The sequence below is a fragment of the Struthio camelus genome, chromosome 10 (genome assembly GCF_040807025.1).
Source record: "Struthio camelus isolate bStrCam1 chromosome 10, bStrCam1.hap1, whole genome shotgun sequence".
Taxonomy (NCBI): Eukaryota; Metazoa; Chordata; class Aves; order Struthioniformes; family Struthionidae; genus Struthio; species Struthio camelus.
In genome coordinates, this window is record NC_090951.1 from 1,617,168 (window position 1) to 1,633,918 (window position 16,751).

A 16,751-nucleotide genomic window follows, 5' to 3' on the forward strand; every position below is an offset into this window, starting at 1 on the left:
TCTGTGAAATAAAGCTCTTACGTTAGGTACTGCAGTTGTAGTATGCAAACTTGTATCTCCCAGATGGAAATGAGCATTCGGGACACTGACTGCTCAGATGCCTCTGGGGAATGCAGCACCCTAGAGGCATGGGACTCCCTATTTGCTTCCTGAGCCAGCTGTGTCAGGAACTGTGTAGGGGTGGAACAATGATCCCCTGAAGGGAGGAGATGCTGCCTCATAGGCACAGAGATGAAATGGTAGCTTCTGGATTGTAGCCCTGTAGAAGGCAAAGGGCAGGGTGTGTATGGAGGCATCTTCTAAAAGCAGCCTCAGTTTCTAGGTGAGTTGCAGTGAATGAGGCAATGCCAGAAATGGTAGGAGAAGCCCAGCCAGGCTCATTACTTTCCCATTATTCTGTAGCTGTTGCACTTAAGGTTGGTGGAGAGGGGGGTGTGCTTGAGCTGAGAGCTAATGTGTGGGCAACTCTGCTGTCTGAAAGCCAACCGAGCAGTTGCAAAGGAGCAGTTGTGCAAAGGTGAAAGAGCCCTGCTGGCCAAGTGCCAGTTTGGCAGATGTAACCTTTCAGTTCAGTCCAGAGAAGCATGGGTCACAGCCAATGCCCGATGCTAGGCCCTGGGGTAGGTGATGTGCTGTACCTTCCTTCTCGGTCAGCCACAGGGAGCAGTCGGATAAGTTAACAGACTAGCAAAAGCCTGAATGGTGGACGGGCAGGTACTGTGAGAGCAGACCTGCAGTGGTGCAACACAGAAAGGGCAGGTTCTGGAGAGATTTAATGTGACATTATCTCCTTCTGCCCTCACCAGTGAGTTTAATTTTTTAAAAATCAACGTTCTGGTCCAGCTGAAGAAATGCCTCCTTTGGCCATGTTCCTGCTGGCTTCCCTTAGAGCAAGGGTTGGGTAGAAGTCCCTTCTGAAACACCTGCTTCCTCTCTGTCCTTCAGGAGCAGCAGCTGCTGGAACGAGCTTCCCTGTCACCTGTTTGTGGCCGCTCATTTCCCTCCCCCTCTGCTACAGGTATTTCCCTTGGGCTGCAGTAGTTTTGGCTAGTAAGGATTACCTTGAGCTTGCAGAATCCTTTTCTGGGGCCGAGTTGCTTCTTGTGGACCAAAAGCTGGATCAGTAACTGCCAATATGAGAAAGCGCCTGTCTTTCCTGCCCTGTACCATGCCCAGGTGGAAGGAAAACCCCTCATCCTGCAAGGGGCAGAGCATGTTCTGCTTCTGCCCTAGGCTCCACGGGGAGGGTATGGCAGCCCATGACCGGAAGCTCGCTATGTCTGAGAGCGTGGCAGTGAGGGGACAGCACGCACCCTGCTCAGCTGGCCTGTGTGGGGCTGTGCATGTGTCCTGTACTTAAACTCTTGTCTTTTCATGCTTAATTTGCTTGTTTGCAAGTCGCAGAGTGGCAGATTGTTAGGCTGCAAAGCTGTCTGAGAACAAAGGACCGGCTTTGTGCAGCCAGAAGGTGCTGCTGGTGACTGTGATACTTAGGCAGCAGCCTTTCTGCAAAAGGGTTCAATTTGCTAAGCTCTAATGTGGACAAAGTGGATCAGATCCTGCTGGCATCACCTTGAGGAGCGGAGCCTGTTCCAAGCCCAAGTGCTGCTGACTGAAACTGCAGAGCAAATGGGAGAGCAGGAGCACAGTTAATGATTACCGCTGCCACCTTGGATCCCTGCTCCTGCCCGCCCCAGCTGGAGCACCGAAGGCTTGAAAGCAGCATGTTCCTGTTGGGTCTGCTGGCGCTGGGGCTGCTGGGCCCTGCGGGGTGCCCCAAGACGGAGCCCCTGCGTGGGTCCAGCGATGAGCCTCTGTTCCGCGGGGCCGATCGCTACGACTTCGCCGTCGTCGTCCCTGCGGGCACCATGGAGTGCTTCTGGCAGTTCGCACACCAGAGCGGCAACTTCTTCTTCAGCTATGAGGTGAGTATTGGGGGATGCTGCCCCCAAGGACTGATCCGATGCCAGCTGTCCCCTCGGAGGGTGCGACAAGCCCTTTGGTGGACAGTCCTCAGTCTGTGTGATCGTGCGGTCAGCACTGGGCTTAGGCATGGAAAAAGACCTTGTTGGGGTGAAATGTATGTGCCAGCTGAATCCCAGACTGGCTGTCCGGGGGTGGCAGTGGCTTGCCTTGCATGGGGAAGGTCATCAGTGGCAACAGGGAATTTTAGCAGTGACACAGATGGCGGGTTTCAGGGGCCGTGGTCTTTAGGCAGTTTCCTCTCTCACTGTTGATCCTATTCATTGTTAAAAATACCTGTTGTAAAACTGTAAATAGCTGATGCCAGCGAGCCTGGCTCTCGGGGCTGCCGCACGCTCGAGTGTGTGCGCGAGCAGAAGGAGCTGCGGGCGCTGAGAGCTCCAGGCATTGGCCCAGGGCACCTGCGGGAGCTCACAAGGAGCTATGAGCGCGTGTGAGGCCTCAGTGCTGCGGGGAGCTCCGCTCTGGGCCGAGCGGGTTGGAGGCTGTTACACAAGATCTCCGCTCTCCTCTGAGCTGCGAGCAGGAGTGTTGAAGGTCTCCTGGGCACAGCCATATCTGCTTGTCCCCTTTCCATGAGGGAAACTCCAGCCCCTTTATCTGCTGTTTACACTAGGCTGATTGAAGGAGAGCGTGGGCACAACAGTGTCCAGCGTTTGAGACGCACTTGCTTCAGCAGGAGGGAGCGCTGGGCAGAGCGGTGTGTGCAGGAACTCGCGTGTGGGAACAGCCCTAGCGACCGAGCGCCAGCCCAGCCCCATCTCCAGCTGTGGTCTCCTGCCTGCCGGCCCCAAAGCTCCAGCGCCGAGCAGCAGCGTCTCAGTGGCAGTCCTGGCTGTGCTGAATCCTAACGGCAAGGAGCCAGGTTGAACCGCCGGGCGGGGAGACCCTCTGCGAGGCTGACTGCACGCACGCGGTCTGCAGTCCTGGCCCGGGAGCTGCCGCAGCGCAGACCCTCGTCCCCTGCCTGCAGCTGGGCAGGGCAATGGCCAAGGCCCCGCTCGGGTCTGCGCTGCCACCAGCAGCGCTGCAGGAATGAGGATGGGGAACTAAGGGGTTAAGTTACTCGGGCCTGTGAATTTTTTTGTCTCTTTATGTGGAACTGGCAGCTCACTGGAAAAGACGTTTTCATCCCTGGCTGCAGGGCAGAGCCAATATGCTCTCTTTTCCAGGAAACCAGGAAAGAGGTTTCTCTCTTTCCTGGGGTGCTGAGTCAGGCACACGAAGGTCCCTGGGGAATGGTGGAGGTGAACACCCTGGCAAAGGAGAGGGAGCTCCTCAGATAATCGCAGAGGTCTGGAAGGAGTAGATAGTTCCCAGGTCAGCACCTCACCGCTGCCAGCCTGGGCTCCCAGGAAGGGCAGAGAGGTGGAAGAAGGAACTGTATTTGCTAGGGAAAGTGGAGCATGTGCATCTCTGTGCGACTGGAAAGGATGGTGTCAGAGAGAGCCAGCAGGGTCCCTGTGCTCCACATCTCCCGCAGGGTGGTCTCTGGCACTGGACTCTTGCACTGGAAGCAGAAACAGACGTGGCTGAGTCTCCTTTCCATGGGAAACTGTTCTCTTCCACCATGTAACGCTGTTAAACGTGCACAGCGCTGGCTCCATCTGCCTTCCCCTTCCTGCACGCCTTCCTCCAGACTGATTTGGCAATGCCCTGCGGGAGGCACTTGGGAAATGGCATCCCCTCTGCTGAGGGATTGGATTGCCAGCATGGTCCGGCCACCGGTCATGCTGTAACTCCAACCAGGCTGGCTCTGGGACTGGTCCTCAGTGTGTCTGGCTCAAACACAGCCTGGGCTGCCCTCGGAGGGTGGACTCCCCCTTAGAGCAGCCACAGGATTTCTAGCAGTGCGATCCTGATGGACTCTTACAGCTACTGGGCAGCAGTGCTCACAGGTCTCCGCTAGGTGAGAGCGGAGCTCCTGCACTTCCATCTGTTTCCTGCCTCTAGGTGCAGTGGGCATCAGGGATGGCGAGCAACAGGCACATCTTGGCCACGGTGAATGACCCCAATGGCTTCCGGCTTGGTTCTTCCCAGCACGTGCGAGGACAGATCAACTTTCCAACCAAGGAGACAGGTCTCAGCTACCCTAGTCCCTTCCTGGGCCCTTCTGAGAGCTGCAGGCAATTAAGAGACTGATGCTGACTGGAGTCTGAAGGCTGTGAGCTCCCCAGCTAGCATGCATCTCTGAGCTGGCCTAGACAGCAAAATCTCCTAGAGTATTGATTCATCCATAAGATAGGTCTCACTCCCTCACAGATGGGATTAGAGTCGAGCGAGGGGCATGGTTCTGTCTGTCAGCAGCTGTTTGACTCAGGGAACCAAAATCCCCACTTCTCTCTGCAGGTTTCTACCAGCTGTGCCTGGACAACCAGCACAACCACTTTGGCTTCATGCAGGTTTATCTCAACTTTGGTGTGTACTACCAAGGCTTTGATGTGGAGAATGAGCAACAGGAAGAGAGGAAACAGTTGAATGACACCCTGGATGCCATCGGGGTAAGTGCCACTTCTACCACAGAGTGTTTTGAAATAGCACATGGGTCACAAAGACAAAACCTGGCTTGACAGGAAGACAACAGCAAAATTTAATGGAGCAGCTTCATTCTGGAAATGGATGGGGACCTCAAGGTGTTTGGCTTTGACAGCCAGGAGCTAGGCAGGATGAAAAAGTGGCAGTCGGTTACGGGAACCTGCACTGGCATGCCAGGAGCTACCAGCGGTTCACCGCTCCCCTGCTGGCCTCTAGCCTGCTGAGGCTGCACAGGGGAAGGGCAAGTCCTTCCGCTGGGAATTGAAGAGTCTATCACTGCTAGCACTTAAAAGCACGCTGCAACTACCAGCCTGTAGTGCCCAGGGCCTTGTTCCCACCACCGGCTCCCAGCAGGGCTGGTGCTGGGCGACGCAGCCCATGGTCTGTCTGAGGCTGGGAACCCCATAGCTAACTGTCAGGGTGTTCCTACCACAGTCTCTACCCAGTGCAGCTGCTGCAGCAGTGCGTCCTGCAGCTGCTGAGGTTCCTCCTCTCGCCCCTCGCTCTGGCCGCAGGTCAGCATGCGGAAGCTGCAGGTCCACATCTTCCACATGTGGAGGTTTTACAACTTCGCCCGGATGAGGAAAGGGGCTGACTCCTTCCTCCTCGAGTCCAACTACAACTATGTCAACTGGTGGTCACTGGCTCAGAGCTGCGTTATTGTCTTCTCTGGGGTGCTACAGCTCTACTTCTTGAAGCGGCTCTTTGCTGTGCAGCCCACTACCAGGCCAAGGTGCTAGGGGCTCTGAGCACCACCAACATCCCACACAGCTGGCAGCACCAGCACCCAGCCTGCCTCTGCCTGCAGCCAACAGGAACTGAATTGCTCCTCTGCATCTTCACACCAGTCCCCCTGCTGCCGCAGGACGGGGAGGGGAGGACCCGGTTCTGTCTCAGGGAGGAGGCAGTGCAGCTGGATGCACAGAATTCCCTGGGCTCCTTCCTACTCAGCTCTAGCCCTGCCTCTACTGATATCACTTTGAAGGAAAAAAGCTTGAAGTAATTGCCTTAACTTTGTGTTTGTTGGGAACAATGTTATATCTCTACCAATCTTTAAAGACAGAGTATTAACATGCCTTTCCTCTTAGAAACACAATAAACAAACCCCTGGCACAATCAGAGAGCGCTGGCTGCAGTCCATCCCCTGCAAGCCGAAGCGAAGCAAGACCTGCCCTGCAGGTAGCTGCCTGCCTGCTTCCTCCCTCCCAGGGAAGCACAGCTGTCAGCTTTGCCAGGCTGCCTCCCCACGAGCCCTGGCTGCTTGATTTGACGCAGATCCCTGTGGATTCACACTCTGCGTGTGTTACCATCTGACACCAACCTGAGCAAGGAAAACTCAAAACATAAATCAACCCTCAGCATGGGGGATGAGGACGGACACCCTGAAGCGCTGCACAAGACAAAAGACAGTTAACGAGAGGGGGAAACGGCTTTATGTAATTGCAACGCCAAACCTGCCACTCTGGGGAGCGCCATCTCCTGTTCACAGCGGCAGGACCCCCCGGGGCCCAGCAGGTGTGGGGCAGCGCTGCTGCCTCCTACCGCCCCGCGTGGGGCAGGCTCCCTGCTGCCCCGTGTGCCGGCAGCACGCAGATGGCACGGGACAAGGTCCGTTCTGCCCAGAATCACTCACATCTTCGGAGCGCACAACTCCCTTAAGTCAGCGTGTCCTCGCTCCGCACGTACTCTCCAACGTCAGCCTGGTGAAACACCACGATCGCCATGGGGTCCACCTTCCGGCAGTCCTGGGTGGACTTTGCAGCTACCCCAAATCCCTGCGGATGAAGGAGAGGTGAGAAGGACGGGGAGTTTCTCACCCCAGCAGCTGTGTCCCCCCCCACCGGAGCCTGCTGGAGCCAGGCCCAGCCACTCACCAGCGGGACATCGGCCATGGAGTACACCACCACGCCCTGGTACTGGGCCGTGTTCTCCGTGATGCGGCCCAGGCCGGACTTCAGCACGTGGTTGCCATAGAGAAAGGACTGCTCCGAGCCAGGCTTCACCCAGACCTTGTACTGTGAGAGAGGCACAGAGAGGTGAGGGGCTGCGGGGGCCGGGGCGCATGGGGCTGGGCTGCGGGGGCCACGTCCCACCTTGGCGTAGGGTGCGAGGAAGTCCAGGGCCGTGACGTTGAGCCGGAACTTCTGCGTTTTGGTGAACTTGCCGAAGCAGGTGCCCAGCGCGACCAGGCTCTCCCGGGGGATGCTTGTGGCCACCTTCAGCAGCTTCTCACTGAGGAGAGAGGGGGCAGGGCTGCAGCAGCTCCCGAGCCGGGAGGGCCACACGTGCCTGCAACCGCTTTCCAGCCTGGCCCAGCGCTCCCCCAGCGCCATGGCCCCGCTCACCTCACGTAGTAGACGCGGTCCCGGTGCAGGCGGAAGCAGTAGGTGCCATCGGGCCGGTCCACCAGCAGCTGGATGTTCTCGCCAATGCTGCGGGGAGAGGCTGTGAGTGCCCGGCCGCCTGCTGCCCAGCCGGCCCTGCCCCACAGCGGCCCCCGTCCCACCCGAGGCCCTCGGACACACGCGCCCCCCCAACCCCTCTGCTGCCCCTCGGTCCCCCCCTCCGCCGCCGAGTGCATCCTCAGTCCCCACTCCCCCCGTGCCCTCAGGATCTCCTTGTCTCCTCAGCACTGCTGACCCCGTCCCAGGCCCCTGCTGGTCCCGGTGTCCCCAGGTCCTGGACCCCTCCCCATCCCTCAGTTCCCCCCTATCCCGCAGTCGCCGCTATCTCCACTCAACCCGCCCCTGCGTCCGCTCCTGCTCCCTCATTATCTCCCATTCCCCTGTCCCCCCGCTCCCTCGCTGTCTCCCGGTTCCAGTCCCTCTCCCCGTCCCGCCCTATCTCCCGGTCCCCCTCCCGTCCCCCCGCTCCCTCACTGTCTCCCGGTCCCTCTGTCGCTCCCTCACTATCTCCCGAGCTTCTCGAAGACCGCGCGCGTCTCCGCCTCCGTCAGCGGCCGCATCGCCCCGTGCGCACGCGGGGCCGCGCCCGGAAGCGGAAACGCAGGCTGCGGAAGCGGAAGTGCGGGCCAGCGAGGGGGCGGCGCGGCGGGCAGAGCGGCGTCGGCGCGGGCCAGCGAGGGGCGGCGCGGCGGGCAGAGCGGCGTCGGCGCGGGCCAGCGAGGGGCGGCGCGGCGGGCAGAGCGGCGTCAGCGAGGGGCGGCGCGGCGGGCAGAGCGGCGTCGGCGCGGGCCAGCGAGGCGCGGCGCGGCGGGCAGAGCGGCGGCATGGCGGCGGCGGCGGCGGCGGCGGAGGAGGCCAGCCTGCTGGCCTGGCTGCTGGGCGGCGCGGCGGCGGCCGGGCCCGGCGGCGCCGAGCTGTCCGCCTACCTGGCGGAGCTGGCGGCGCTGGGGCTGGCGGCGCTGGGCCGGGAGCCGGCGCGGCTGGCGGCGGAGCGGGCGCGGGTCGGGGCGCAGACGCGGCGCCTGGCCTTCGAGCACTACCGGGCCTTCATCCGCTCCGCCGAGTGCACCGGCCGCGCCGGCCGCGGCTTCGGCGGCATCGAGCGCCGCCTCGGCAGCCTGCTGGCCCGCCTGCCCGCCCTCCAGGAGGCCTGCCGGTGCGGGCCGGGCCGGGGGAGCCCGGGGGGCGGGGGGCGGCCGGGCCCCCGAAGGGTGCGCGGGGGCCGGGGGACAGGCTGAGGCTGGGGGCGGGCAGCGTCCCGGCAGATGCCCCGGCCACGGCGGGAGCCCGGGGCAGAGGTGGGGAGCGGCCCTGGGAGCGGGGGGGCTGAAGACCCAGGAACGGGGGTGGGGGGCTCCCTGGGGCAGCGGCTCCAATGAGGGCGGGGGGGGGAGCAGGGACTGGGGCTGGGAAGAGGCCCTGGGCAACGCTGGAGCCAGGGACGGGGAGAGGCCGGCGGGGGTGGGAGGGTCCCTGGGGGCCCCGGTGAGGGAGCTGCCTGCCCGCGGCCTGGGGCTGGCGCGGGGAGCGGGCCCTCGCGCTGATCCCGTCCCGATCGCACAGGAACTTCGTGCGAGATGCCGAGGAGATCGCCTGCAGCCGGCGCATGAACAGCCTGACGCTGAACCGGCACACGGAGATCCTGGAGATCCTGGAGATCCCGCAGCTCATGGACACCTGCGTCCGCAATGGCTACTACGAGGAGGCGCTGGAGCTCGCCGCCTATGTGCGCCGGCTGGAGAGGAAGCACAGCGCCATCCCCGTGATCCAGGTGCGCCCTGCTCCGCCCCGGCCCCGCAGCTGCTTCGTGGCGCCCGTGGCTGAGGCTGTCTCCCTGTCCCCAGGGTATCGTGGATGAAGTCCGCCAGTCCACCCAGCTGATGCTGAACCAGCTCATCCAGCAGCTACGCACCAACATCCAGCTGCCAGCCTGCCTGCGGGTCATCGGCTACCTGCGGCGCATGGACGTCTTCACGGAGGCCGAGCTGCGCATCAAGTTCCTGCAGGCGCGGGACGCCTGGCTGCGCTCCATCCAGGCCTCCATTCCAGACGACGATCCCTATTTCCACATCACCAAGACCATCGAGGCCTGCCGCGTCCACCTCTTCGACATCATCACGCAGTATCGCGCCATCTTCTCCGACGAGGAGCCGCTCCTGCCCCCTGACGAACAGGTCCTCAACGAGGGGGCCATATTCCACGGCTGGGTGCTGCAGAAGGTCTCCGAGTTCCTGCAGGTGCTGGAGGGCGACCTCCAGCGCGGGGTGGGCGGCCGTCTGGATTCACTGCTGGGCCAGTGCATGTACTTCGGCCTCTCCTTCAGCAGGGTGGGTGCTGACTTCCGCGGGCAGCTGGCCCCCATCTTCCAGCGCGTCACCATCAGTGCTTTCAGGAAAGCGGTCGAAGAGGCCGTGGAGAAATTCCAGGAAGAGATGAATTCCTACACGCTCATCTCCGCCCCAGCCGTGCTGGGCAGCACCGTCGCGGTGGCAGTGCCGACGGCCCAGCCGGGGACCCTGCAGCCGCCCATGGTGCTGCTGGACTTCCCGCCCCTCGCCTGCTTCCTGAACAACCTCCTCGTCGCCTTCAACGACCTGCGGCTCTGCTGCCCCGTGGCCCTGGCCCAGGATGTCACCACCTGCCTGGAGGACGCTCTCGGCCAGGTGAGGCTCCCGGGGCCGGAGCTGTGCCTCGCTCTGCGGAGCTTTTGGCTTCGCCGTGGCAGAACAGAGCAGAAGGAAACAAGGGTGGTTTCCTCACGGCCCGTCTGCTAGTCTGCATAGCTGAGCCTGGGAGCCTGGCGCCGAGGAGCAGAAGCGGCTGTTTTCTCCGAGACGCGCGGGGCTCTCCGGGCCCTCAATTCTGTCTTGTCTGGGCTGGGGATGTGATCAAGGAATTAATTACTTTGTCTTTTCACCCCAGGTGACCAAAATAATCCTGGCCTTTCATCGGGCAGAGGAGGCAGCCTTCAGCAGCCGTGAGCAGGAGCTCTTTGTCCAGTTCTGCACCGTGTTCCTGGAAGATCTGCTCCCCTACCTTAACCGCTGCCTCCAGGTCCTCTTTCCTCCGGCCCAGATAGCGCAGGCGCTGGGTAAGGTTCCTGGTCTCGGCGCTCCTCTGGGGGGAGCTGATGGGAGGAGCTGGAGCCAGCGTTGCTGGGAGACACGCTGGGGACCCTGCGCTTGGTCCCTTCGCGGTCTTGTGCTCCCTGCTCTGGTTTCTCGCTGGCGAGTCCTGCTGGTGGCAGACCTGAGAGTCCCCTCCGCTCTCCCGCAGGGGTCCCCGCCACCCAGCTGCAGCGCTTCTGCAGGCTGGGCTGCGTCGATGTCGGAACCGTCAAGGAGCCCCTGGCCTTCATCCTGCCGGCGCGAGAGGCGGATCTGGTGCCGGGTGAGCAGCCAGCCCCGGAGAGCCCCCCGCCGGCAGCAGCCCCGGGACCCCCGCAGTACGCGCGGGAGGAGGATGTGCCCGGTCTGCCCCCCACCGTGCTGGGGGAGGCGAGCCCTGCGGAGCCCACGGCCGCGAGCTAGCCGCAGCGGCAGTGTGCCACGCGCTCTCCTGGCTCCGGGCAGCCCTGGTGGCTGGGGACACGCGAGGCCGGGATGCCGGCGGGGCTGAGTGCGGGGCTGGGCAGGCCGCAGCACGCTGGAGTCTGAGGCCGTCGGGGGAGAGGAGCTGGTCTTGCTGGGTGAGGGGAGCGACCTAGCCCGGCCGCGGGCCCTGGAGCCCTCTGGGAACAGGACCCCTGCCCTCCATGCCGGCGGCTTGTTGTGTCCCTTCTGTTGGGAAGGGCTGAGCACTACATAATAAAGCTCCTCCGCGTCTGCCCTGGCTGCTGTGCTGCCCCGGCTCCTGCTCGGAGCTGGAGTTCTTCCCCCCGGGGCCGGGAGAGGCTCGGCCGCTGGTGCTGCCCCCGCCGCCGCCTGCCCGGCAGAGCGTGCTGCCTCGGCCTCGCGGGCCTTCCCGCAGCGTCCCGTGCGCAGGGCGAGGGGCCGCGGCTCCGCGCAGGTAACGTCCTCGCCGCGCCCCGTCCCCCTGCTGCCGCTGTGCCCGCCTTGTCCGCGCTCTCTGCGGGGGTCAGGTGGGGTCCCCTGCGTGCTGCCTCGCGGCTGTGGTGCATGTACGTGTGCGCCCTGCTGCCCTGTGCTGCTGCTGTCGGGGACGGCGTGCGCTAGGAAACACGCATGTACGCATGCGGTGTAATGCACACACGCACACACATACATGCACATGCAGTGCAGTAGAGACATACGCACACATGCAGTGCCATACATGCACACATGTACACGTGTAGTGCACATACAGTGCCATACGTGCACACACGTACACGTGCTGCACACACATGCAATGCAATATGCACACATGCAATGCCATACACGCATGCACATATGCAGTGTGATATGCACACAGGTACACGTGTGTGATACACAAACTCGTGCAAACACAATGCAATACACACATATGCACACATGCAATGCAATACACGTGCATGTACCCACAATGCAATACACACACACATGCAGTGCAACACACAGGTACGCACGTGTGACACACACGCAATATAATACATGCATGTACCCACAATGCAACACACACACACACACACACACGTGTGACACGCAGTGCAACACACAGGTACATACGTGTGACACACATGCAATGCAACACACAGGTACACATGTGTGATGCGCGCAGTGCAACACAGGTACACACATGACACGCACGCAGTGCAGCACACAGGTACACACATGATGCACACGCATGCACTCACGCAGTGCAGCGCACAGGCACACGTGACGCACACGCATGCACGCACGCAGTGCAGCGCACAGGCACACACACGACGCACACACGCATGCACGCAGTACACACATGACATGCACACACACACGCAGTGCAGCGCACAGGTGCACACATGACATGCATGCACGCACGCAGTGCAGCGCATAGTACACACAGGACACACACACATGCAGTGCAGCGCACAGGTGCACACATGACGCATGCACACACGCAGTGCAGCGCACAGTACACACATGACACGCACAGACACACACACACGCAGTACACACATGACATACGCAGTGCAGCACACAGGTGCACACATGACGCACACACGCAGTGCAGCACACAGTACACGCACACACACGCAGTGCAGCACACAGGTGCACGCATGATGCACACACGCAGTGCAGCACACAGTACACGCACACACACGCAGTGCAGCGCACAGGTACACACATGACGCGCACCCACACATGCACACACGCAGTGCAGCACACAGTACACACATGACACGCACACACATGCACGCAGTGCAGCGCACAGTACACACGACATGCACGCACACACACACACGCACACACACACGCAGTGCAGTACTCAGTACGCACGCACGCAGTGCAGCGCACAGTACACACATGACACGCATGCAGTGAAGTGCACAGGTGCACACATGACACGCACGCACGCAGTGCAGCGCACAGTACACGACACACACATGCACCCACACGCACCCACACACACGCAGTGCAGCGCACAGTACACGCACACGCACGCACAGTGCACCCACGCACGCAGTGCAGCGCACAGGCACACACACGACGCACACAGTGCAGCGCACAGGCACACACATGACACGCACACGCATGCACGCACGCAGTGCAGCGCACAGTACACGACACGCACATGCATGCACACGCAGTGCAGCGCACAGTACACACATAACGCACATGCATGCAGTGCAGTGCACAGGTGCACACATGACATGCGCACAGTACACACATCACGCATGCACGCAGTGCAGCGCACAGGCACACGTGACGCACACGCATGCACGCACGCAGTGCAGCGCACAGGCACACACACACGACGCGCACACACGCACGCACGCAGTACACACATGCACACACACGCAGTGCAGCGCACAGGTGCACACATGACGTATGCACGCACGCACACACACACACACACACACACGCAGTGCAGTACTCAGTACACATGCACGCAGTGCAGCGCACAGTACACACATGACACGCACATGCATGCAGTGCAGTGCACAGGTGCACACATGACACGCATGCACGCACGCAGTGCAGCGCACAGTACACGCACACGCACGCACAGTACACCCACGCACCCACGCATGCAGTGCAGCGCACGGTACACATGACACACACGCACCCACACGCACACGCAGTGCACACGCACCCACGCAGTGCAGCGCACAGTACATGCACACGCACGCACCCACACGCACACGCACGCACGCAGTGCAGCGCACAGTACACACGACATGCACGCACACACACGCACGCACGCAGTACACACATGCACACACACACACACGCAGTGCAGTACTCAGTACACATGCACGCACACAGTGCAGCGCACAGTACACACATGACACGCACATGCATGCAGTGCAGTGCACAGGTACACACATGACACGCATGCACGCACGCAGTGCAGCGCACAGTACACACATGACACACATGCATGCAGTGCAGCGCATAGGTGCACACATGACACGCACGCACGCAGTGCAGCGCACAGTACACATGACACCCACACAGTGCAGCGCACAGTACACGCACACGCACGCACAGTACACCCACGCACCCACGCATGCAGTGCAGCGCACGGTACACATGACACACACGCACCCACACGCACACGCAGTGCACACGCACCCACGCAGTGCAGCGCACAGTACATGCACACGCACGCACAGTGCACTCACGCACCCACGCACGCAGTGCAGCGCACAGGTGCACATGACACACACGCACCCACACGCACGCACGCAGTGCAGCGCACAGTACACACGACATGCACGCGCACACACACACACACACACACACACACACACACACACACACACACACACACACACAGTGCAGTACTCAGTATGCACGCACGCAGTGCAGCGCACAGTACACACATGACACGCACGCAGTGCAGCGCACAGTACACATGACACACACACGCACCCACACCCACACACGCAGTGCACAGCACACGCACACGCACGCACAGTACACCCACGCACCCACGCACGCAGTTCAGCGCACAGGTGCACACGACACACGCACCCACACGCACACGCACCCACGCAGTGCAGCGCACAGTACACGCACGCGCACGCACAGTGCACCCACGCATGCAGTGCAGCGCACAGTACACACATGACACGCACATGCATGTAGTGCAGTGCACAGGCACACACATGACATGCATGCACGCACGCAGTGCAGCGCACAGCACACGCACACGCACGCACAGTGCACCCACGCACGCAGTGCAGCGCACAGCACACGCACACGCACGCACAGTGCACCCACGCACGCAGTGCAGCGCACAGCACACGCACACGCACGCACAGTGCACCCACGCACGCAGTGCAGCGCACAGGTGCACACGACACACGCACCCACGCAGTGCAGCGCACAGCACACGCACACGCACGCACAGTGCACCCACGCACCCACGCACGCAGTGCAGCGCACAGGTGCACACGACACACGCACCCACGCAGTGCAGCGCACAGCACACGCACACGCACGCACAGTGCACCCACGCACCCACGCACGCAGTGCAGCGCACAGGTGCACAGGCGGTGCAGCGCGCGGAATGCAGCGCACGCTCGGAGCGCCCCACGCGCACGCGCGCACCGCGCCCCCCCCCCCCCCCCCCCCGGGTGCTGGCGCTGGCGGCGGTCGCGCCTGCCGGGCCGCCAGGGGTCGCCGCGGCGCCTTCCCGTGGGGCCGCGCGCGGGCGCCTCGCGGCCGCCGTAGCGCAGCGGTGCGCGCGCAGCGGCCATGGCGCTGGCGGCGGCGGCGGGGCGGCGGCTGCGGCTGCCGGTCCCGGCCCCGGCGGCGGCGCGGGGCTGCGGCGGCGCGGCGGAGTGGGGCGCGCGGGAGCGCACGTACTGGCAGGCGCTGAAGCGGCGGGTGCTGGGCCCGCCGGCGCCGCCGTTCGCCGCCGTGTGCCAGGTGGGGGCCCCGGTGCTGCGCGCCGCCGCCGCCGCCGTGGCCCCCGAGCGCCTGGGCGGCGCCGAGCTGCGGGCGCTGGCGGCGGCGCTGGCGGCCGGGCTGCGCCGCGGGCCCTGCCTGGGCCTCAGCGCCCCGCAGCTGGGCGTCCCGCTGCGCGTCTTCGCCGCCGAGCTGCCGGCCGCCCGCTGCCGCCGCTGCCCGCCGGCGCTGCGCCGCGCCCGCCGCCTCGAGCCCTTCCCGCTGCGCGTCCTCGTCAACCCGCAGCTCCGCGTCCTCGACGCGCGTCTCGTCACCGCCCCCGAGGGCTGCGCCAGCATCCGCGGCTTCTCCGCCTGCGTCCCGCGCCACTGGGCCGTCCACGTCTCCGGTACGGGCCAGCCCCAGCCGCCCCCCCCCCCCCCCCGGGGCCCTGCTCCCCCCACCCCAACCGGGACCGGACCGGGACCCTGCCCGCTCCTGCTCCCCCACTACCATAAACCCGGGCTGAGACCCTGCCCTGTCCTGCCTAACTGGGACCAGACTGGGACCCTGCCCTGTCCTGCCCCCCCCCCCAAAACCAGCCCTCCCCCATCTACCTGCTGCAAGGTTCCCCCCCCCCCCCCCCCAGCCCAGACAGCACCCTTCCTCCCGCAGGGCCCTGAGCAGCCCTGATTCCCCCAACCCCAGCCTGGTCCTACCACGGCCAGTGCCCCCCCCCCCCCCCCCCGGCCAAAAAACACCCCAGCTGCCCCTCGGCTGCCCTCACCTGCCCCAGCCTGGCCATTGCCTGGAACCCCCCCCCCCCCCCCGGGCCCCCGGCCTTGCCAGCGCTCGCTCCTGTCCTAGGCGTGGACGAGACCGGGGCGCCGGTGAGCTGGGAGGCGACGGGCTGGGCTGCCCGCGTGATCCAGCACGAGATGGACCACCTGGACGGCATCCTCTACATCGACAGGATGGACAGCCGGACCTTCACCAACGTCCACTGGATGGAGCTCCTCGAGTGACCCCGCTGCGCCTCGCGCCGGGGAGCGGAGCCGGGGGCAGCCCGCCTGCCCTGGGCGCGCGCACGGCGGTGCAGCCGAAGAGGGTTTCCCCGCACACCCGGACGGGAAGAGCCCAGGCTGCCAGGCAGGGAGCAGCAGGACCGCGGCGCGGGGGAGCGGTGCTAAGGGCCCCCCCGGGATGTGGCGCTGCACCTGACACAAGCGCTTGGTGGGGAGGACGAGCAGCAGCTGAGCCCCAGCCCAGGAGACCTGAACTCGGCTTTATTGCAGTCAATACAAAGTGTTTCCAGACACCGCTTCGGCTCCCAGCCCTTCCTGCCCCCCCCCCCAAGCCAACCCTGGCCACAGCTGTGGCTTAGTGCCTGTTGCCGGGTGGAGGGGGCTCTGCAACCTCCCTCCCCCGCCAAAACAACCCCGAATCACCCCTGTGCCCAAGGGCACCTCTGTGCTCTGCAGAGCATCACCCATGTGCCCAGGGACACCCCCCCCCGGCACGGTGCCACCGGCCAGGGCTGCTCCTTCCCTGGAGCAAAAGCCGCAGCCAGGGAAGGGCCCTGGCCTGGGGTGCCGGGGGGGCTGCAGGGGAGGGGGCAGCAGCAGGGCAGCGGGGCTCCTGGCCCTGGTGCTGCTGCCAGCCCAGCGGGGGGGGGGGCAGGTACCACCCTGGTGTCTCCCGCAGCTGAAGGCAGCTGCTCTGCTCCTGCGTGCCCGGGGTTGGGGGGGGGGGGGAACACAACTATTTTTAACTACAAAGAAACTTGAGCCAATTAAGCCCTGCGGGGGGGGGGGGCAGGGGGGGGGCACTGGCACTGCCTTGCAACTTGAGGTTATGGTGCGAGTCCAGGAGTGAG

At 63.5% G+C, this 16,751-nt stretch overlaps 3 protein-coding genes across 3 annotated transcripts; 2 read left to right on the plus strand and 1 right to left on the minus strand.

The window, feature by feature from the left end:
* The first annotated feature begins 1,629 nt into the window (after window positions 1–1,629).
* TMED6 (transmembrane p24 trafficking protein 6) lies at window positions 1,630–5,638 on the plus strand. Its single transcript, XM_009686996.2, has 4 exons — window positions 1,630–1,925; window positions 3,937–4,063; window positions 4,333–4,484; window positions 5,034–5,638. The coding sequence occupies exons 1-4, from the start codon at window positions 1,653–1,655 to the stop codon at window positions 5,256–5,258; spliced, it is 777 nt and encodes a 258-aa protein (XP_009685291.2). The 5' UTR covers window positions 1,630–1,652; the 3' UTR covers window positions 5,259–5,638.
* Window positions 5,639–5,923: 285 nt separating this feature from the next.
* NIP7 (nucleolar pre-rRNA processing protein NIP7) lies at window positions 5,924–7,554 on the minus strand. The gene is made up of 5 exons (XM_068956454.1): window positions 7,428–7,554; window positions 6,864–6,950; window positions 6,612–6,750; window positions 6,393–6,533; window positions 5,924–6,293 (listed from the first exon to the last, which is right to left on the minus strand). The coding sequence occupies exons 1-5, from the start codon at window positions 7,481–7,483 to the stop codon at window positions 6,174–6,176; spliced, it is 543 nt and encodes a 180-aa protein (XP_068812555.1). The 5' UTR covers window positions 7,484–7,554; the 3' UTR covers window positions 5,924–6,173.
* Window positions 7,555–7,765: 211 nt separating this feature from the next.
* COG8 (component of oligomeric golgi complex 8) lies at window positions 7,766–16,195 on the plus strand (the record flags this gene model as incomplete). The annotated part of the gene is made up of 7 exons (XM_068956333.1): window positions 7,766–8,079; window positions 8,487–8,694; window positions 8,768–9,586; window positions 9,846–10,014; window positions 10,200–10,452; window positions 14,725–15,284; window positions 15,743–16,195. Coding segments are annotated over 7 exons (2,481 nt in total), but the record flags the coding sequence as incomplete, so codon positions are not given.
* Between the last annotated feature and the right edge of the window lie 556 nt (window positions 16,196–16,751).

Coding starts and splice junctions, on each gene's coding strand:
- TMED6 (XM_009686996.2), top strand. CDS start 1,653: ATGATTACCGCTGCCACCTTGGATCCCTGCTCCTGCCCGCCCCAGCTG. Junction 1,926..3,936: donor ACTTCTTCTTCAGCTATGAG/GTGAGTATTGGG, acceptor TCCTGCCTCTAG/GTGCAGTGGGCATCAGGGAT. Junction 4,064..4,332: donor CTTTCCAACCAAGGAGACAG/GTCTCAGCTACC, acceptor TTCTCTCTGCAG/GTTTCTACCAGCTGTGCCTG.
- NIP7 (XM_068956454.1), bottom strand. CDS start 7,483: ATGCGGCCGCTGACGGAGGCGGAGACGCGCGCGGTCTTCGAGAAGCTC. Junction 6,751..6,863: donor GACCGCGTCTACTACGTGAG/GTGAGCGGGGCC, acceptor CTCTCTCCTCAG/TGAGAAGCTGCTGAAGGTGG. Junction 6,294..6,392: donor CCATGGCCGATGTCCCGCTG/GTGAGTGGCTGG, acceptor CTTCATCCGCAG/GGATTTGGGGTAGCTGCAAA.